At 37.8% G+C, this 22358-nt stretch overlaps 1 protein-coding gene across 1 annotated transcript; it reads right to left on the reverse strand.

Annotated features, from left to right (window-relative positions):
• Positions 1 to 263: 263 nt before the first annotated feature.
• Positions 264 to 21991, reverse strand: TMA16 (translation machinery associated 16 homolog). The gene is given in 8 exon segments (XM_087736365.1): positions 264 to 501; positions 503 to 634; positions 2298 to 2340; positions 9746 to 9894; positions 10991 to 11075; positions 11883 to 11920; positions 20482 to 20594; positions 21883 to 21991. Coding segments are annotated over 8 exon segments (630 nt in total). The 5' UTR covers positions 21886 to 21991; the 3' UTR covers positions 264 to 434.
• Between the last annotated feature and the right edge of the window lie 367 nt (positions 21992 to 22358).

A 22358-nucleotide genomic window follows, 5' to 3' on the forward strand; every position in this document is an offset into this window, starting at 1 on the left:
AAAAGCTGCCACTAGCTGGGCCCACTGTTTACCAGGGTACCTGCTATTTATACGCTAAATGACACGTATTCTTGCCATTACCAGGAAAACATAAGGATTTCCCACCACTAAGTATTTCTAACAGGTGTCTGTATCCTGACTGCCTATGACCAGGGACGAGATACTCAACTACTCAGGATTTCAAGATATAAACTACAATTGCTTTGTCAGCTCAGGAGCCTGCATCCTAAAGAGGAGGTACCGTATGAGAAGTAAGGACACAATTAAGATTTTAAGTATTTATTTATATTCAAAATTTTTTACCTAATAATACACAACTTTACCCAATAATATACTGTTTACTCTTTACCATAGGTATACAGCAAGTTCATAAAAAATGCAACTAGCAAAAATTTGCAAATATAGTTACAATTTATTCTTGTTTGCAGTGATAATTAAAATAGGTTTCTTACAATTCCATTCAGCTGTTTCAGCTCTTGAATCAGCTGGTGCTCATTAGGCCACCTCTTCGGCTTTATTCAATTCTTCTTTAGCTTCCACATCTGCCTCCTCAGGGTGACTGCAAGCAGCATCCCTAGCTGAGAGCTTTTTCATTTTGATGTTTGGCAGTTTCCTCAGATCACCATCCCATTCTCTTAAATGGAAAAAAAAAAAAAAAAGTAATGAAAAACAATTACCAATAGCAATAGCAAGAAGGAATGGCAGAGTTAATTTACTTTTCCTCAGAATATGCTAACTCAAGTGAGGCTGCTTTTCTAAATTGTACTATCAGTCCCACTGGAGTATGAATAAGCACCAACATTTTCACCTGATCTTGTACACTACAGCAACTATAATTTTTCTGTGAAGAATTAAGTACTTTCAGATTTGACATTCTGAACAAAAAATGTGTGATTCACTTTTTTCCCACAGACTATTTGTACCCTCAGTTACTACTTTAGGCCACCGGCTTTTAGGTTTGACACACTGAACTCCCAGTCTTGTAAGCAATGGAAAAGCAGTTTGGAAGAGTTTTTTCATCTGGATGCTCAATTTGCAGAGCTGATGTACCTGTACGTAAATCCCTTCATTACGATTTATGGTAACTGTTAACATCTCGTACGACTGACTTCAAGGGGACACAAAATGTTAGCAAACATTAATTCACATGATAAGTATATTATTTCAAAAGGCTCCATGAAGGAGGAAGGGTTCACTTAAATATCACAAGTCAAATCCAGTACTCAATTAATAGAATGCTTGCTTGATTATAGTAAGTGCACTTCATAGATAATTTTTTCTCAAGGGCAAAGACAGTATTTGCCAATTATAAGACAGATGTGTTTTTGCCCTAGGTAATAAAACACCACTTCCATCAGATGTCCCAGTACAAGTAGTCAATTATGTACTTATAAGCACAGCAGCCAGAGGCCTGTCTCTTCTCTGAGATTTCTGGCTTTATTCCACCATCCTATAACTATGACTTCTGGCTACACACCACCCCTAGGAGTTAGCGGTATATCATTCCTGGCAACGTAAGCATTAGTAAGTCTTTTTTTTTTTTTTTTTCTTTAAAGTATCTGATTTGATAGAGCTGCCAGCAAGAGTGTTCATTCAATCCATTACCAAAGCATATGGGCTTGCTGCCCCAGATGAGCTAGCAGCAAGTTTCACAGCTCCCAGATCTTTCAACTGCATGCAAGTCATCAATTCGCTTCAGATTTTCAACTAGTATTACACACAAACTCTGCTGCAGACTGTATTACGCCTAGAGTTGGATCTTAGAAAACATAACTAAAACTCAGTGTTGTTTTAGTTACTTAATGATAAGTTCTGACTATAAATAACTTAGGTCACTATGTTATACGACTGCAATTACCATCTGAAATCTCATTTCAGGTAAGAAAACAGTGTAATTCCATTTATCAATAAATCTATGTCTTGATCCTTAAACACTAACAGTAAATGCTAATCTTTTTGTGTAAATCAGTGAACAGCTGAGGTGAGAATTTTAGGTAAAGAGAAAATATTCTCCAAGAATATAAAAAAAAAGATACTTAAATTACAGAAATGGAATTTTAGCTGTTGAAGATTTCCAACTCCTCCAATGTTTTAATGATTAACTGTCACCTGTGTTTAGCTTGTAACAGCTAAGAAATGCCGAAATAGCAACACCATACCTAGTCTGCTTTTTCAAGTGACAAATTCTTTGACAGTTTTGCATAAATTCTTCTTTAAGAAAAAAGACATACAACCTGTCAAATTCAGAAACGCTGTATTGCATAAACAGATTAGTAGTGATAATAAAAAGAACTTACCTGAAAAATTTAAGATGCTTTCTGTTCATAATGTCTGGGATTTCTAATTGGAATGAAATTAAATTCTGTTAGATGTGTTACATTATTCAAGTGAGTCTCATTTCAAAGAAAGACATGTGAGCTAAAGGGCTGAACATATTATTTCAGAGATTAAAAGACCAAGAAAATGAGAATGAGGATTAATTTTAGAAAGTTTCTAGAGCAATATATAAACAGGAAGACCTCTCGCTGCTAAAGAAAAGGAAGTGCCCTTACACCTATGCACTGTTCCAGAATTAAAATGTGCCAGTTACTTAAAATCCAATCCTGACAAGTAATACAAAGAGGGTGCTTCGCTTTCACTAAGCTGACGCATCCGAGAAATAGCAAAATTTTAAGCACTTAAAGTTTCCCTTTAAAAAAAATCCCAGTGAAGAAACTAGGAAAATAATTAATTTATTATTTGTTTTAAAAGCATAACTGACATCCTCAACCAAGATCAAGATGCTAGTTTTTAACAGACATTCACTCACAATTCTGCTCTTGCAGAACTTACTATAAACATGCACAACAGATAAAAGGAAAAATAAGAAAGCTTAGTTTCAAAGCTGGCCTAAATATACAAGCCTCACTCTAAACTAATGAGTACTAAGTGGTCCATAAGTATTTTGCAATGTTTTTGGAAAAAAATTTCAAAGCACTTAAGTCACCACTGCAAGCAAGTCAGATCAGCAGTAGAGTTAGGAAAGTAACTCTGGTAATTCAAGTAAGAAAATGTAACAGTTAAATACACTTTGTAAAATTTACCATGCAGTACAAGAATATATACGTGCATGTGTGTTTTTAAAATACAAACACCGGGAAGAGTACAGTAAGATGTCAGGTGTTTAAAGAGAACACATTCTTGGATTTTGGAATATAATGCTACTTCCTTCCACCTGCAATGAGACAGCCCCAGAGCAAAGAATGGCTATTTGATAACACTTAGTCTCACGCCAACGCAAGTATAGTTTCCATCGTTAAATACCTGTTCTATAAACCACTCAATACTGGGAAACTAGCATTCCGTGGTTGCTGAAATGCCTGTTACATACTGCAGTAAATGCAACATGATATTTATATAGACTGTTGGCACCTGTCTCCTCTCATGAGCTGATGTTCCTCTCAGCTGAACAGAAACAAACATCAATAGTTTTAAGGACTAAGTTTTCAGTCTTCCCCACTAACAGAAATAAGTGACATATACTCACTACAGATCTTTATTACTTTTGGTAGTAAAAAAGAAGACAAACATCTTGTAGAGACCTATGGGACAGACCTTTTTTTTTTTTTTTTTCCCCTCCTGGAGTAGTCAAAACATTCCTAGGAACGTAGGAACTAGTTCATAGGAACTAGATGCAGAATTTCACCTAGGATGCCTAAGCTGCTTTGCCTTGATTCAGTGTCATTCTTTTCCTGGTCAGTCCTGAAGTATTGCAAGTGACCTGTGTTTAACACCTTCCCTGATTTGTAGAGATTTATACCTTAGGAGCCTTGAATTTTTTGCACAGTATAAAATACCTTATTGCTGTCTAGGAAGTGTACAGATTACACAGCAACAGGTCACTCAACAAAGACGACTGGTTGCTACCTCTGTAATGTTAAATTCACTTTACTATTTCAGCTCTTAAAAACATGACACTTCAGGAACTTCTGATACTCTCCTTGAGCAAACTCTGAACATACAGTTCTGCCTTTGTTCATCTATCAATTTTCTTGACTCAAAGTAATAAATCAGATGATGCTATCAATGCAGGATTATAGATGATTTTACTACTACAGAATGTAGGATGATGGTACCTGTCAGATAGTCTTTATTATTCAGAAATTATTTCTTTCCCTCGCATTGGGTTACAAAGTTACCAACTGAATAACAATAATATACACAACAGTTTTTGATACCAATTACATTGATTTCTGCAGCCTGCTTCTTGGTAAATAAATAGAGCGATACTGCTCACAGCCAATCAAGGTAAGGCAAAGAAACATATATCTAATCCTAATTTTGTCTGCTGATTCCTGGGTTCCGATAAACACCAATGCCACATTAGGTCCATCCTTCCCAGCTAAGCATTGAAACAAAGCCATGGTCCCTCTTCCTTTCTTTGTAATCACTTGAATTGCACTCTTGGCAGCACAGTGCCAAATGCTGAAGTGTCCTAGCCTCCACATGAGAGAGAGAAGTTCTCCCCTTCTCTCAGAGATTGTACAAGGAGCAACGCCTACTCAGTTGTCTCCTAGGACAGAGCTTTGTGATGTAAACAGTGAGCGCGGCAGAAGTGCCACCATGCTAGTTTGGGCCTGCTGCCCCAGAAATGTGCTGCGATTTCTGTTTGTTCCTTCTATCAAAGCACTGACCAAACATTCAGTTCAGCGTTATTCTCAGACAAACCAGGACTAAGTGACAAGACTTTCAAATTAAGCCCTTTCAATTGCTTTGTTTTGGCTAAAAAAAACCAAAAAAAACCACCACCTTGGAAAGTATTTAATGGCTTTTATTAACTTACATAGGACATTTTCCAAACAGAATATTCTAATTGTTTTATCTAGCTTGTCATCCAGGGCTCGCCCCAGCGCCACAAGAAAGCAGGCACTCTGAGGCAGGGAGATTCTGTGACAAAGCAATATTTGGAACTGAATTGATCTTTAGTGCTTTGGCAGTGGCAACATTTTTAAGTTCTGTGCTTACATGTGTTCACAGTATGTTACACAATACAAACCCCAGGGGTGCCAGATTAGGAACAGAACTAGAAACTCTAGTCCTGTTCTATTTTGTGTGTAGAAATAAAGTAACTATATATCATGCAGTAACTGTTTTTTTTAAATTATGGTGGAAAGCTGCAGTAGCGCTGTATTTTCAGATTAATAATACTTGTCTTGTGAGAAGTGTCTCCTTAGCATGCACCAGTGTCATGTTTTTTGCTACTACTTCTGAACTTCTTAGTTTGCTTTAAAAATGTTAAGTCACAGAAGATTGTTTCTGAACTAAAGATGGAAAAAATAGAAGATGGAGAAATACAGTACAGGGGTTAGTGGAGAAGAAACGAAGACAGTATTTTGGGGAGCAGATACTGTCTGGTATTTCTAGGATGAAGTATTCAGTAACCTATGCGTTATAATAAAACAGCAGTGAAAAATTTCAGTAACCATTTTTTTCATGTTTCTGACCCTTTCAGATCATGTTTTATTTTCCTATCTTTCTTCTGAGGAAGAACAAAGAGCATGTTAGCCCTCAAACTTTGTCACAAAGATGTTACTGCTTAACACCGTTTCACGACAAGGAAAAAGACAAAGTGACTGAGCTTAACTTGTAACACAGACTTGCATAAAATACTGTAAAGTCAGCACCTCTCCAACTGTTCGGATGGAGAAGCACTGGACCAGATTACTTCAAAGTTCTGATGGGCTTCAGAAGTAAAAAGCTTCTGTCAGCTGTAGGTCTAACTGATCCTGCCTCTGTGCACAGGCTTGGGCTGGAAGGCTTCTAAAGCATAACCAGAGAAAAAGGGCGTAGGGGAGCCCATCCCAGTGTCGCGGTGCCCTTCCAGAGCTGTGTTCCACAGCACTACTTTTTAACCAAGTGCTCTGTGACAGTCTGCTGAGATGTTTTATTTCCTTCCAGAAGTATGCTGTTATTAAGGACGAGAAGAAATGGGCTCAAGTTGTGCCACGGGAGATTTAGATTAGATATTAGGAAAAATTTCTTCACGGAGAGAGTGGTTAGGCATTGGAATAGGCTGCCCAGGGAAGTGGTGCAATCACAGTCCCTGGAAGTGTTCAAAAAAACGTGTGGATGTGGTGCTTAGGAACACAGCTTAGAGGTGGACCAGGCAGTTAGGTTAACGGTTGGACTCGATCTCAGAGGTCCTTTCCAACCTTAATGACTCTGTGATTCTAAAAACATCATTGTTCTTCATAGTAGTAACCATTTATCTCTCCCAAAGCAAAGATTTGTACAAGAGATTTACCCAAATCTCACAAGGACTGAAATGTCACTGCTCTGACAGTGCTCTGCACAGAATATAGGAAGCATCTCTCTCTCTCTCTCTCTCTCTCTCTCTCTCTCTCATCCATTAGAACTGTCATACAGAGAAACACCCAAGTCAGGTCAAAGGATGATATTGCAGCCTGAAGTTAAAAAAGGAAAAGGATGTTAGAAACTCTAGATGCTCTTTATCTAAAGAACCATTCAGTTACACAATAATGATCGTTACAGAAAACAGCAGCTAATAAACAGTACAGTAGTTACACTATCAGATACATGTAAATGACACAACTTTCATCTGAATTAAATCAATTTCCTTATATACCGAAGTTTCAAGAATTAACTAATAAAACTGGTGCATTCAGCTTTAAAGGCCATTTTTCCCCAAGATTAACATTATGCTTCTGAGAGAATATGCAAGGTAATTAGAAGCAAATTATCAAAAATGTATGATGTTCAGATGAAATAATTATGATGCTTTTCAACTGAAAGCATGCTAACTCTGAGTTCCAAGGGCATATCCTGTAAGTATCTAGGGTTCCCTTTCAATAGCTTTGCTATAAACGTGTAAGACAAGATTAAAAAAACAAACACACACACACACACACGACAATATCAGGAAGAAAACTGCATAAAAATTAATGTAGATATATTTCAGGAGTAAGGAAGTGACAAGTAGCTGCTAAAAAACTCAACAACCTCACAGATAGACTGGATGTTCCCTGTATAGGTACTATTTAAAAAAAAAAAAAAAAGACTAAAATTTACTATGCTTTTGTATATCTACCACTTTTGTAAACAGCCAGTAAAGAAGAATTAATTTTTTGTTTACACATATCTGATATATATACACACAGAGCATCAAAATTGTAGGGGACTTTCCTAAATGTAAACAATTCATATCATGTAGTCTCTTCATAGCAAATGCACATGCATACAAGACATAACTAAGTTCAAGAAGGGGGGGAGGGGGGGGGCGGAAAAACCAACAAATACCAAGCCAGTTATAAAAACTCCCTTCACTACAGCTTCCAGGGATAATAATGAGCTAGAGTGTAAAAGCACAGTTTCCAGCTGATTTCCATTTATCCCCAATCTCTAATTACAGTATTTAGCAGCAACTATTTTCTCTGAATGAATACTGTCCTAGACAGAGAGCAAAACCTGCAGCAGCTGTGGTAACAAATAATGAATGATTTGAGAGTGTATTTAATATGTGAAGTTGCACCATGCTCTCTGAATGCTTTACTTACTAATACTATAATAACCTCAAATTTTGCTTACAATATTTCTGGATTCTTCTTTATTTTTATGTTGTGCTTGTGCATTTGACATCTTTCTATCTAGTCTTACTGCTTTTTTCTGTCAGCTTTCCACAAAGTAGTAAGGAAAAAAGGAAGAACTAAAATTGAAAAGCAAAACCAAAAAGGAGATTTTCTACATCTGTGCTATTTGATGACATTCATAGTATCTATCTTGCTATGACTTCCCCTCCCTTTTAAGAAATCAAAGATTACACATGAAGTCACACAGCTATTCCTGAATTCCTCTGCCACTGCAGGATGTGGAAGTACTAAGCAACACTAGCAAAATCTTTAGAACCATTCATTTTCTTTACTGGTAAAAGACAAATTGGGGGAAAAGGGAATATGACACACAACCCAAACCTTGCTGTGCTTTGTATCCTAACCACAGAGCAATGCAGATTTTTTTATGTCTTCCATGATGTACTTTCACTGTTAGAAGGACTGATTGCCTTTGAATAATACTTTATCATTAAAGCCAAGTTCTTCACTCAACTCCAACATGCTTATTTGCTAAAGAAAAATACATAAATTTCACTACTGTTTTGTACTTGACTCTCCTCAAAACAACTCTTTGCTTTTTGCACTTCCATTATCCCTTTGTCTTTCTCCCTTATTTCACCAGATTACTGCTGCTTCCCTTCAGCTTAGTTCTAGCTATCAAATTTTCAGTCTTTTATTTCTTTCTCACATGTAGCTTGCATCTGTGTGCTACCTCCAAAACCAAAAAATACTTTCAAAAAGAGTTTAAGTGTTTCTTCTTAAAGAAGACTATGCAACTTAAGAGGAAATTTTCAGCTCTAATGCTTACGTTGTGGTTTTCACACATGATGCTCCTCAAAAGTTTTCGTTACATAATCTGCTGGCACAGATGGCTACCTCAAAGGTAGATAAATGGTAATAAAAAAAGTCAACGAGAATATCTGGCATTATGATTTTATTCAAACTTGTGATAATGCCCAAGGTAAATGTTTAAAAACTCAAAGTGCTTTCAACTAGGCTCTTATCTACAAAATTTTTAGTTTTACATCTTCAGAGTTTTTGTGGGGTTTTGATTATTAAGAGGTTAAGTGTTAGGGCCTTCACACACACAGAGCACTTTCACTCCCTCCACCACCATCTCCAGTAAGTCAAAGAAAGGAGCATACCTCCTCTGCCTGAGAAGAACAAGCGGAAAAATGTGTTTTTCTACTTCTGGGTTATCATCTATGCCTGTAGAATAGAGCCTGTAGAGTAGATGTGTCACAACAGCCAGGATTTCTTCCTGGACTACCTGAATTTTAATACGAAAACTCCAGAAATATTCAACTTTTGGAAATACGTCTGTACTACAATCTCTGCTGCAATCATTCTCCCACATGAAGCACATCTCAACCTTAGTGGAATGAATGGCCTCTTTCTGAAGATGGTTTTAGGCCCACGAGTTCAGAGGCTTTGGTTCTCTGCAAGTTCATGAAACCTAAAGCCTACTCTCTCATGATACGAAACTTGTTGAAGCTCCTCATGCCACTGGTCCACCTCAGCAGAAAGGGGCAAGTCAGGCCACAGGTTTATCCCTAACAGTAAGTATATATATTATCAAAACAATGTTAGAGGAAGCTGTGTATAAAGACTTCATTAGCACAAACCCAGATAACAAAGCCCACCTAAGAAAAGTACATAATTTGTAGAGAAAGTGATGCTGGGTGTTCTCCACATGAGCAAATAAAGTCTTCATGCTAATGTGTGTTAAAACATGCACACCCACTGAAGTGCATTTTTAAGATAAAAAATACTTCTTATATAATGAAGATCCAAGCAAGCTGCTGAACAGAATTTGTATTTGAGACAGGTGCATTAAATCTCACTTTAGTTTCAAAAATGTTATATATGCCTGCACGAAAGAGGGAGTACTAACAAAGATGCACAAAGGCAAAGCAGTAAAGCAGAAATATATGAGCCAGATCTCCACCATCATTTTTTTTTCCTTTTCTTCACTCTGCCCTTCCTCCCAAACTTATCTACGAGGCGTAGATGCCTAGCAGTTAGTTAATTCCTTTAAAGAGAAATATAAAGATCATGCCTAGAAATTTCACTTCAATTCTAGCCTTGTGAGCAGGAGGAGATGTGACCACAGGATTATTTCTACTGTTTTTACATACCTATTCCATAGCCTTCATAGAGTTGTCTTTCACGTTCTATGGTCTGCTTGATGACAGTTTCCCGTGAACCATGCTGTCTTCCTTGTCTACCTTTAATACTATTTTGTAATTCAATCTGCTCCAATTCAGCATTGAATCGACACATATAACTGAAAGAAATAAAATGCATTTATGCTAGATGCAATCATGCAAAACTTTTGCAAAACAGAATTACTTTGATAATCTAAGAAGTTATTTTACTAATTGTATTTATTTTCTACATTAGTCAGAGATGTTTCTTAGATTTGAACTATTACTTTAATATCAAAGTGGAAGCTCCACTTAGAACTGAATTTGAATCATCTGCAGCTTACAGAAGGACTTTTTTTTTTAGTTGTTTTTTTTTTTTAATCTATGTTTGCATAAAACAAACAAAACAAAAACCCCAAACATTATTATAATTCTCCCGCTCTGGAAGACCAGTGCTAAATTTAAGTATTTCTAACTTAATTGTTGAATTTCACCACCTCAGTAATAATTTTTGAAGTAAAGTTCTTTTTTGGCATGTGTTCTACATCACCTCGCAAACACCTAGCCCAAATCCAAAAAGTAAGCCTTTATTGCCATTGCAGTACCACGAGCATTGATTAGCTGTTTACAGGTTGCATGAACAGTGTAGAAAATATGTCAGAGCTTCTGAAAGGAAACTGATATAGTACACCTGTGTAAGAATACATATATATTATGTTATTTACCTAGCAGATGAAAAATGGTGAGGAGCTATAGGTACATACATCCAGCAGCACAAAAACAACTGAGTTCCTTCTTAGCAAATTCAATTTTGATACTTCCTGCCCTAAAAATTGACCTGAGTAATGTTTAATCCCAGCAAAGAAACTTAAAGAATAAAGGAGTAAGTAGAATGAAGTCTGTGCTTTTGTCACTGAATAACCTGACTAGCAAATTCATGCAATTACTACTGTCCAAATCATTTAGAGTCCTCCACACACTACAAAAGCAGAGATATACTTAAATAATAAAAAAACCCCAGACAACATGACTGACTTCACTAATTCTACTGTGAATATATACATCTTTCAGTATATAATTAACCTCATTTGCAAGAAAATCAACTATTTGATATTATTAACAGTAATATATAAAAAGTCCTTCTCTGAGTCATCATCACTTTACAGATCTTATTTAAAAACTTTCTTTTAAAAGACAAATCAAGCTTTTTAATCCTGTTTTTAACACCAGTCTTACTTTTCAATTAGTTCACCAGCTTCCTTCTTTGTGTACTCAATTTTATCAGGGTCAAGGTGACTTTGAAACCATTGCAATTTTTCTCCTGCAAGAATAAACTTAACATTAATGATTACATCATCACTGTAGCATCAACATTGATCTAAGTTCTTCAAAGTTTTGGAAATAACCACCCATTTTTCAACATTTTGAATGGCACCATAGACTCACTGATATTGTGTGTACCAGGTGTGAAAGTAGCTGGAATAGAAACATTCTCACATCATTTCAGATGTATTTTATGTCTTCCTTACGGGAAAAAGCAGCTACACTTTGCTTTACTGGAAATTAGCGTTTAAAGTATCACTGGATCAGTTGCTTAAGATGGAAACTTAGGAAGATCTCAAGTGAGAAAAGAAACCCAACACAATCTCTGAGCAAGAGTTCTGATCACCACAATTTTCGAACAAATTAAATTGACGAGGTGCAGTGTTAATCATATGAAAGAGAAAAATATTTCAGGTTGTGTCTCAAAGTTTTGAATTTACTTGCTAGCACAATGTGTCTGTTCACACACATATATCATCCTCTTTTACAAGCGATTAAAAAAAGCATGGAAACAAGTACAATAAATACATATGCAGATGTAAACAACAGACATTTGGTCTATATTGCCCTGTTGTCATGTAGACTGACTAAAGATTAGGCTATACTCTGCCCCAAATTCAACGCTGTATATACTACTTGAACGAATGTGTCAGGTATTTCAGCATTTCAACAAAGTCTATTTTAAGATTAGAGAGTCAGATTATAGAGAAAGCAGCTCTAATTGGACTATCTATAAAGTTGGTAAAACTTAAAATCTATGCTAAAAAGTTGAGTACTGTATTCAGTAATAGAAGTTTCTGCTCACCAATGATACTCAAACGCAAAGCTTTGTCAGTCTTCAACCTAGCAAAGAAAAAAGATATGTTAGCCAGGAATGAGCACCATACAAATAATTATCTTCCTTTTCTTTCTCAAAAAAAATCTTCCTTTTTGGAGTCACAATGAAAGTCAAGCTAAAATTTCAAATAGAAATATTTGCCAAATTCAGAACAATGTAAAACTAATTCTGCTTCATCTAAAAATTCTGCTTTTTGGTAAAACTACTATCTGAAATTTGTCCAGTTTACCTATTAAGTTAAACAGTTTCTTGGAAGAAATTAAATGACAAAACCAGGATGAAAATAGGACACAACACTTTTCTTAGAGCGCAGCAAAAGGAATTTCATGGAAGACTCGCATTGTAATAATTTCATTAAGTATTTCTATATTCTGCTAGTATGTTTAATGAGTTTGGAGATCCAGAACAAAAGATTTCCCTGCACTGCATCCTTGCAAATCAAGCATACAATGTGAAAAATACCATTCTAATATCTAATAAATTTGTAATCCTTAAGTTTGTGCTTAGTGTACAGTAGAAGTTAATATGTTAAGAAACCAAAATTAACAACTTTATAAAAAAATTTTTTTAAATCCATCTCAAAGTATTTTTCACTCCACTTCAATCTCTGGCAGGATACTTGAAGCCTTCTGTACTCTACAGGATGTGTGTACACATCCAGTTTGGGATTAATTCCCGTCCTATTGAGCAGTTCCTAGAGAACACAAGTTTTCTAACAGGTAATACAGTGCCTCATGCGTTTTTGTCCTGAAGCTTTCAGATTAAGTCTGCAGCAATAAATGTTGTTGAATGTCACTTTATTTCCAGAAAGGAAAATAATACATTGTTGGGATAAGTATGAAATTTGTCACTGGAAAAAATATCTTAGCCGTCCATCATCAGTGTACATATCCAAGGACCTCTGATAAAATTGACTTCTTTTTTCCCTATTATTTAATAAGAAAATTTATAAAGGATAAAGAAAAATCATAAAGGATATCATTGACAAAGAACAAATAATGCCAAAATTCAACAGTTCAAAGCTAATGTGCTCCTTCATTAAATTCCTTGTACTCTACAGAATTTAATGAGCATTTTAGACTTAACTGAAGTAACTCGGAGCACAGAAGTCTGTCACGCATCACAAAAATTCAGATCAAAAGAGACAGCCCTACTTTCCAGAGACAAACATACTTGTGTCACTTGGCCACAAACCTACATTATTAAAATAAAGATTAGCTTTTTCAAGAAGTATTTCATCCTCTGAAGACCATCTAAAAGCCACATAAAAGCAAATGCACAGCATGTGTGAGCTGCTAAGAATTCCACTAACGCATTCAAGAAAAGCCTTTTTACTTCTGTAGACATCCCAGCATCTGGGATAAGCATTTTTAATGCAAAAGTCTATAGAGGTCAAGCATGAGGTTTGAGTTATATCATACCTGCCAAAAAAAAAAAAAAAAAAAAAAACAAACCACAAGCTGGTTGGTTAATTAAAATATTTTAATGTTTATACAAATATTACTCTGCTCCTGTGGGTTACAGGACAGACCTGGATGACACTATGTAAAACAGAAAGGAAAAATGAGTTAGATTAGAGTCAGCTTTAAAACTCATCTGTAGATGTTTTCAATAAAAACTGTCGTAGGTAGCCTACAGAGGGCTTACAGCAGGGAGTTTTGAAGGGTAATAGCAACCAAGAAAAGGACACATATTCCACACAGCGGAACTCCACACCAGCAGTCCCTGCTGTGAACCTTGCACGGCAACAAAGCCAGCCGAGCACATCTGCAAAGCGTTGCCATGGAGAAAACTACGATGCCATCTAGAAAAGCTGCCTGATTAGAATCGTAAATTACGTCATGTATCTCTGCTTTAAAACACTACAGACTACCATTTGCACTTGCAAGGGTCCCTGGATCGTTTATTTATCTAGGCAATGAAGTATATAACCAGGATTTTCTTCTGGAAGAAAAACCTTCGGTACCTAGATGTACACAGTTTATTTCAGTATGAGAAATAACAAGTGATAGGATCAGCTGTTGCCTTTTCGTAGCTTTCATGAAAGCTTCACCTCAATGACTGCTAGAAGACAATATTAGTACAGAGGCTAATCAAATAAGGTAAGTCAAAGAAAGTTCCTCTCATCTCCTTCCACACAGTAAGTAACATCTTTTGCTCAATGGAAAGAGAGGACGAGGACAGGGATACAATCTTGTGGCAGGCTGTTGCTTCTTAATGATTTTCTCCTCCACCTGCCTCCCAAAAATCATCTGCTTAGGCACTGATTATTGATAAGGAAGATTAGTCATTTTCTTGATGTTTACTAGGTACTTAAAAGGTTAAAGCCTTCATGCTCCATCAGCACCTCTATCTCAGGTATTGTATTCCACTGTTCTACTGTAAATACTAACAATGAATAAATATTTGCCAAATCAGTTTACCAATTCAGTATTTTTCCCTATAATATCCACGCATACAAATGCCATCTATGGCTCTGAGAACTAAGACAGGCTCTTTCACTAAGAAAAAAAAAAAAATCGTGGTTGACAGGACATATTTCCTCATTTCAGGTTGCTAAATACCTTCCATACTTCTCCCTATACATATCCATTTTTGTTAGCTTATGCACCAATTAGTGGCTTGGTGAAGTATTTTAGGATACTTCCATATGAAAATCCCTCTATAAGAATTAAATTATCTTTTTTTTTTTCAGTTCATTTTTTTATTTCTGTAAGCAAAACAAGTAATCTTAAGAGCTAACATTTTTTCAGTTCCACATAAGGAACCCGCAGGAGTACATCTCAAATCATCACTGCTGCAAACAGCACAGCTAGAAGCACGGTGGCTCAAGGGAGATTAAGAGGTTAGACAACAGAAAAGCTAAGGAGGAACAAACAAACAAAGAGCTCCACAAAGAGACATTTTAAGGTTACTGCTTTCTCCTAAGTGGTCGCTTCATGACAGTTCAAGAAATACCGTAAAAACTCCTTAGCTCTCATATCTCAGAGCATGACAGTATTAGACTAGTATAGTTGTAATGAAAATGCACAGACTCCTAGAAAATTTACAATATACGCAGAATAGAAAGGGTATATTTTGACTCAGCAGGGAAGAAGACAGAAAAAGAAAAATCCAGTGCTAGATCAGCTTTAGCTACCAAAACCAGATAGAGATTTCAGCAGTTGTAAACAAAACATGATTGGTGTTGGGACATCACTACTAACAGAAGTTCCAGGAATATCCCATTAGGGTCTGGTTTCCTAAAGCGTAGAAAAAGCAGTGTTCTACTGGCACCAGTGAACTAGCTATTGCTGTCTCATAAAAACATCTTTGTAATTATTTAACAGAGCAAAGAAGTTGCCTATAGGAATAAAGATTCACATGTAGATTAAGAGAGAATAAATTGGCAGTAATACACTGGAATTTGTTGCTGCTCGTTAGACCTTGAGGAGAACAGAGAAGAGGGATGCAGGCAAGAAAAAGGTGTGATTCAGGTGAACCACATAACTTAAGATTGTAGTCAATTTTCTAAAACCAACTGGTCTGGCTCCTCTTATTATGGTCAAGATTGGTCTTTTGTAGTGCAGCCACAGTTTCTGGACAATAAGCTTATTATTAGTATCATATTTCATTGAGAATGCTTGCATTGAAGAGTATCTGGACAACAGAGGCTTTAAAAGACTTCTGCAACTTAGAGCAGAATTTCTCCCTCCTTCTTCCCAGTGCTGCACTAAGTATTGAAATTCCTTGTGGGTAATGTCTTCCCTTTTTTATTATCTTGTTTGGGCAAAAGATACTTGAATATGCTTCTCATAACTAAATGCCATTTCCTTTCCTGTTTAACATAAACAGGAATGTCCACAGTAGTTATTTCTCCTCTTCCATGATACAGAAAAGTTAGAAAGTAAATAGAAGCCTAAACTGCCTCTAGTCCTGAATCCTGTCTCCAGCCAAGCACCAAAGGAAAAAAAAAACAAAAACAAAAGAAACAAACCACACAAAACCAAAGCAAACATTGACTGACGCTTCTACAGAAGACATTCTCACCTTCCAGTAACATGCCATTCAAGTGCTTCCTACACTCAAGGTAACAGCTTTGTATTGAATAGTAATCAACAGATAAAATGTACGTATATTCAAAAAGTATTATTGCACAAATTTAGCCAACCACAATTACAGCATCTTCTGGCAAGCAAATCCACAGCTTAATTAAAATAATACAGATGAACTGTATGAACTTCCTAGGTTCGTTGACCGTCTCTGATCCAGTTTTTCCATGCTGCAGAAGTGCATTAGCCTGTACAGAGAAATTATCCCCTTTACTCAGGGTTGGTGAGATCATATTGAGAATACTGTCTCCAGTTTTGGGCCCTCCCCACATTTAAGATGACTTATTTCTATATGATAAGAAGCACAGTCAAAAAAGTACCAGATTTGTAGATGAGATTAAGGAAGAAAATACTGGAGAGATTACAAGGCAGCTTCTCCTATTTACCACCAAAGGACATAATAACCTTCCAACCAGAGAACAGGGCTGTCATTAAATAGGAGTAATTTGGAAAATTGTTTCTGCAAACATTTCAACTTCAATAAGTCATCTTCCAGTGAAAAAGTCTTCAGTAAACTTATTGCAGTTAAGTCACAAATTTGGAAGCAACAATGACAGGGCATTTATTTAGTATTATCAGCTGCCACTAAAAAAAGACATTTAATAGACCTGCAAAAGCAATGAGGAAGAACAAAATTGGTGCAGGCTACTACTTTTTCCTGAGCGCAGGATTGGAAAGCTTTCCTCCGTCCACAGCATCAGAAATTTACCTTGTCTTTTCCAGAGCTCTGTAAAATGAACCCAAACTCCACCATTACATTAAAGAAACTGAAAGCTAAGTAGTAACACTAAAAAAGACCAGTTAGTGGTTAAACTGACTGTTTTTAAACACGTGCTTAACTCCTAATATTTAAAAAAAAGATCTTAAGATGTAACAAGCTGATCATTAAGATAACAGAGATCCAAAAGAAACTGGAACTCTTAGCAAGACTTCTAAAGACACTAGGGAAGAAAAGAAATCAACATTATTCATGCCTTTCCAGTTAAATTGCTCTTCAAGCCAAGACAGTACAGAAAATAGAATATAGACAACTGGAGGATGTTTTTAAAGCAAATTGTTTCTAGAACACCACAACAAAAGCGATCTACAAAGTGCAGATCTGTGAACAAGGCTAGTTAATTGTTTAGGATCCTGAACTGGAAGATGTAGAAATCTTACTTATAGATAAATCATTTTGCTATCAAAATATGCTTTGGACGGTCCAGACTGACACACTACTTTTGGTGGAACAGTTTCCCTATGCAAAATGAAGGGTTACATCTTTTGCAATCAGCCTAGAGGCCTCACACTTGAAATAGTAAGGGAGCTTGGAAAAGGCAGAAATCAAGAAACAGAACCTAAAGAAATGGATAGTAATCTACATCCTCTAATCTTAAACTGAGTTTCTCTCTATTAAGCACTTCTGCTCTGTGAAGGCATTAGGCTTCTCTGATCCCCACAAGAATTCAAAATAAACCATCTGCTCTTTCATCGGGCTCCTTGAAGCTCACCTTTTATTAGCTCGCTTGGCTGCCCATATTTAATCGTTTTTCATAAAATGGTGCTTTTTCCTCAGGTAATCCATGACACATACCAAAACGTGGTCTGCTTGTTTCACTTGGAAGGATTCTGCTCTCATGACTAGCTCCTTTTGCCACATTTCAGAGGAAAGGAACAGGAAGGCTAACCACACTGCTGTAAAGACCACCGTCTCTTAAACAGGTAAAAAACTCATTTATAAATAAGTTTGTTTCCTTTATTTAAAATTCCTTTTCAAAAAGGAAATAACTTTATAAAGAAAGGCTGAAATAACATGGTAGACTTACATGTGTTAGCAAAAGCATTTGAACTAAACTTAAAGCCTCCAAAAAAAGGTTTCATAGAGGATTAACCTGTTATTGTGCACAGGGGAAACTACTGGAGCCCAAATGAAGGGCAAGGAGCATGTAGCTGTCTTTAACAGCCAGTGGCAATGGGTGCTAGCAGATAGAAGGAAGACGCTGTAGCAACTGTCCTACATGTACTGCTAGTCGAGCTAAGGCGCTACTTGCAAGGCATAGTAAGTAAACTCCCTAAACATATACTCTCAATTCATCTTTGCATAACCTGGTTCTCCAGCACTGAGAAGCTAACTGCTGTTCAATCCAACAAATCCATTTTTTTAGTATTGCAATTATTGGTGCAGTCTAAAAAAAAAAAAAAAAATCAAAAATTAACGTGGTTGTACTGAAGGCTACATTCCAGGATGTATTAACTGGAACATCTTCTGTAAAACTACAACCATGGGAGCCAGTGCAGATAAACGACTGGTATTGTCATGTGCTGAGCTATGAGACTTAATCTACTCTGGCAAGCACAGACAGAAATCTACACAGTAAAGACTAGGCACTAGAACCAACCCTCATATAAGCAAGTCTCGAAATTAATACATTTGGTGACCACTGCTGAAAGAAAGGAAACTTCCAATAAATTAAAGAAATTAATTTTTTTTTCTGTCATTGAGGAACCTAGAACTTTTTTTTAAACCAAACTTAAGGGTTAAGACCATCTAGATCATCATACGAGAAAGGATAAGGTGTGTTACAATTGCTTACTACAAGTGTATCTGTCTAGATCAGTTAGAAAGTCAGTAATATTTCCAGTTTACTGAACCCTTTGTGCTCAAAACTAATAAGTGGCCTTTAGCTCCTAAAACAATTTTGATTCTATAGTTTGCTCTGTTGACTTCACGTGGCAATGTTAGCAGTAGACTAAGAGTCCACTGCCACAAAGGTGGCTCTGGTAGCTCAAGACACCCTGACACTGCTCTGAATATCCTTAAAGCAGTAAACTTTTCAGCTGTTCAGCAGAAAAAGCACCTGTGTTAGAATTAAGCAACACTACTTACATACTATGACTTGTCAAATCTAGCTACCTCAGTAACAAAGCCTAGTCAGTACAAAGCCAGCCTCTTCTCATTCCTTTTCATGGAAAGGATGACCTAACTGCTGCAATATTAAGCGGAGAAATGAATGATGCATTTGGTACTCTCTTACACGCAAGAAAATAGATCGCCCTGTGCAATCTCTAACACATACCTTAAAACTTTCTCCGTGAAGAAAAGTAATTAAAGAGCAAGTTAAATGGGAGAATACTATTCCAGTGGGAGTTCTTTACTTCAACTTCTTGCTGTTGCAAGTGGAACCAAAAGTAGCACTCTAACAAGAAACATCAGCACAGGTGTATCAGTATAATTCTGCCCACAATCACTAAAAGATTTGATTGAGCGTGCCGTGTCATAACGAATAATCAGTACATTACTCCTTCATTCAGTAAGTTTTCTTGTGTATGTTTTTCTTTATAGCAAAGTCACAGATGTAAGCACTAAGACTCGAGTATGGTTCAGTTATCTTTTGTGATCAAGTGCTCTGAGTGGCAGTTATGAGGCAAGATGAGAGTTAAGGGACAAAGTAGTCAATTTAGCACTAGGAAAATAATCTACAATAAAAACTTACTTACAGTCAGTAGTCAGAGTGCACAGACAAAACACGAAGCAGCAGGTAAAACTTCTTGCACGTTAGGAAACTGCCTGATCCTCAACACATGCTACTTCTAAATTCCTGCAGCAGCTCTGCTTGAGGCTACGTGACACAGCTATGCTAGTAAAGGGCCCCTTTCTAGTTAGAGCAACCTTACAATTTTGCTGTGGGTAAGGTTGTACACCCATCCCCAACCATAAAATTGCACAGTCTCTGAGGAACATTTCAACTGTACCAGGAGTTCCCAATTTAACACCTTCACACATATGAGTATTTGGGCTCAGCTCACATGGTCCATCCATATACTAGTATACTTTGACAGAAAAAGCTTTAAGTTCGCTTTAAGAACTTTCTAAAGAAACAATCACAGCATATCAACTACCAAGCTGAGACAAAATGGAAACTAAAGGCCAGACTTTTCCAGCTATCTTCCCTCTGTGGAAGGGGGAAATAAAACTTAAAAGCAGAAAATCAAACTTGCCATGGAACAGCAGGAAGTCACCAAAGCCGAGTTAACTCTTCAGTTTTATTCAGAAGTCTCTGTTCTGCAGGACAATTTCTGGGCTTTCTTTTCTATGAACTCAAAACTTCAGCACAAGAAGCTAGACCCTAAGCAAGATTCATATTAAATCTTGGAGTAAAGCCAAACTAGGTGACTAGGCTTCATGCAAAATCACTAGCATCATGCCATTCAGATTATAAAAAGCAAAATGCTGCAATAAGAAGAAACCTAACTTGTAAGGACAATACCAAAACTAAAGTAGCAAAACTATATAATTTGTATAGGCTGATTTCATCAATGTAAACCTGTCAGTTCACATGGCTCAGCAGTACTAAGTTATATAGGTCTTTCTTTTATCTTAACATTATATCAGCATAACAGTCCCCTTCCACCACCACCCTCCTCCCCACAGACCAAAAATATCTACTGCAATGCTATCCTTTAGTCTGTACACAGATTTTGCACAGTCAACTTACTTTTCTTTCTTTTCCTGTTTGTGTGCTTCCCTTGCAAGCTGCGCAGCTTTTCTGCTGTAAGGATGGATAACTTTTTTCTCTTGCTTCCCTCCTTGGGTTTTTCGTAACTTTGGCTGAAAAGAAATCAAAGATACTATACACTAGTAAAGTTATATAAAACCTTAAAGGGAAGATAGGAGCACACACCATGGTAAAGACTTAAAAGGTGATGCATCAATATATCAGAAAGCTCTTAACTTATAGTAGCAGCTTATCAGTTCCACAAGTTAGATTTTATCCTCCTCAGTAACAAACAAAATTGAACGTGGTACGTGCTGTAACAAAACTACTGGAGCACAGAAAATGCTGTAAGAAATCTTTCATAGTGACTACTCTCAAAATACCTGTTTTGTAGAACTCTGCAGCTAGGAAACTAAGATTACCTCTCTGCACCTTTGCAGTAAATGTCCCCATTCAAGTTTCTATCCGATCTTTGCCTCCGGGTTTGTGACAAAGGCCATATGTAATTCGTACAACATAACAAAAAGGATTTTCTTGTCCCTCCCCACAGACCATGAGAATGCCTTGCACCAGGGAGCAGACAGAGGCTTTCCTTCTCTAGCCCTTCGTGCAGCACAGAGAGGGAATACTGCTCACAAATTTAAAAAATACTGTAACACTAGTTTAAGTTATGTTACTTTTTGGTGAAACAGTGTTTGAACAAAACTGAAAGGCTTTATCAAACAATACGCAATTTAAATTCTTTAAAGTCTTTAACTGTGTGCAAAAGAAACACCTGAAAGCAGGAAGGCTAAATGTGCAAATGTGATGCAGGAAACAGCAACCAATAAACGCAGACTTCAGTGCATCATAATATCTGCGTTAGCATCAGTGGTTAGGATAGTGAAAAAAACAAAAGTTAAGTCAAAGATAGATTATCCCGAACACCTACAGAAATCTTAAGAGGCTCCTTGCACTAGTTTACACGTGAACCCCGCTCCTCCCTCCCGTCACTCCAGAGGTGCTCGCTGGCGGGGGCAGGCACAAAACCAGCCCCGCTGCCCTGGCCCACCGGCCACCCCGCCGGGAAGGCCTGCAAGGACGCAAACCTCCCCGGGAGGCAGCGGGCAGGGTCGCTCGCGGCTCCCCCCTCGCCCCGGGGCCACCGAGCGGGGCGGAGGGAGCAGCTTTTAAAGGCAAGGTCGGTTTACCGCCCTGAGCGGCCCACAAGGCCGCCTGCCGCGGTTCAGCGGCCCCACCGCAGACTCCCAAGGCCTCTTCAGGAACCCCGCTGGGGCCGCTCCCGGCGGGAAGGAAAGGGCTGGGAGCGCTGCGTGAGGAGTCCCCCGCCGCCCCCAGAAGCGGAGGCCGAGGCAGCCGCATCCCTATCCCTATGCCCCGTCGCCACCCCGCCTCACGCACCATGGCGAGTGCCCTCCTTCCGCCGCCGCGGTGCACCAGCCAAAGGGATCCGGGCGGGCGGCGCGGGCAGCGCGGCGGGCGTTCCGCGGCGCGGCGGTGCAAGTTTCCCTGCCTCCAGCTGCTTCAGTTGTCCTGAGCGTGGCTTTTTTTCCCCCTGAAAACACAGCGGGCAAGAGCACAAAGGTGCGGGTTGGCCCGGGCTGCAGAGCTGCTCCAGTGCCCTCTTACAGCAAGCTTGTGTTAAGCAGTCACCACCCAGACCGTGGGCTTATGGAAAATCTGTTGTGACTATTGAACTCTGAGCATCACCGACTCAATAGAGACACTGTCTTTAGGCCTTATTACATCGTGCTTTTCAATCACTGATAACTTTTTTTTCTGTCAGGTGTTTTAATTCATTTCTATAGTATTAAATGAGAAGCGCTGGAGATCAGTCCTCCCTTGGTTTGGACTGTGTGACTTCCCACCAGGCTTTA

Source organism: Nipponia nippon, unplaced genomic scaffold, assembly GCF_047370975.1.
Source record: "Nipponia nippon isolate SJK-2023a ecotype South Korea unplaced genomic scaffold, ASM4737097v1 scaffold_6, whole genome shotgun sequence".
NCBI classification, from domain to species: Eukaryota; Metazoa; Chordata; class Aves; order Pelecaniformes; family Threskiornithidae; genus Nipponia; species Nipponia nippon.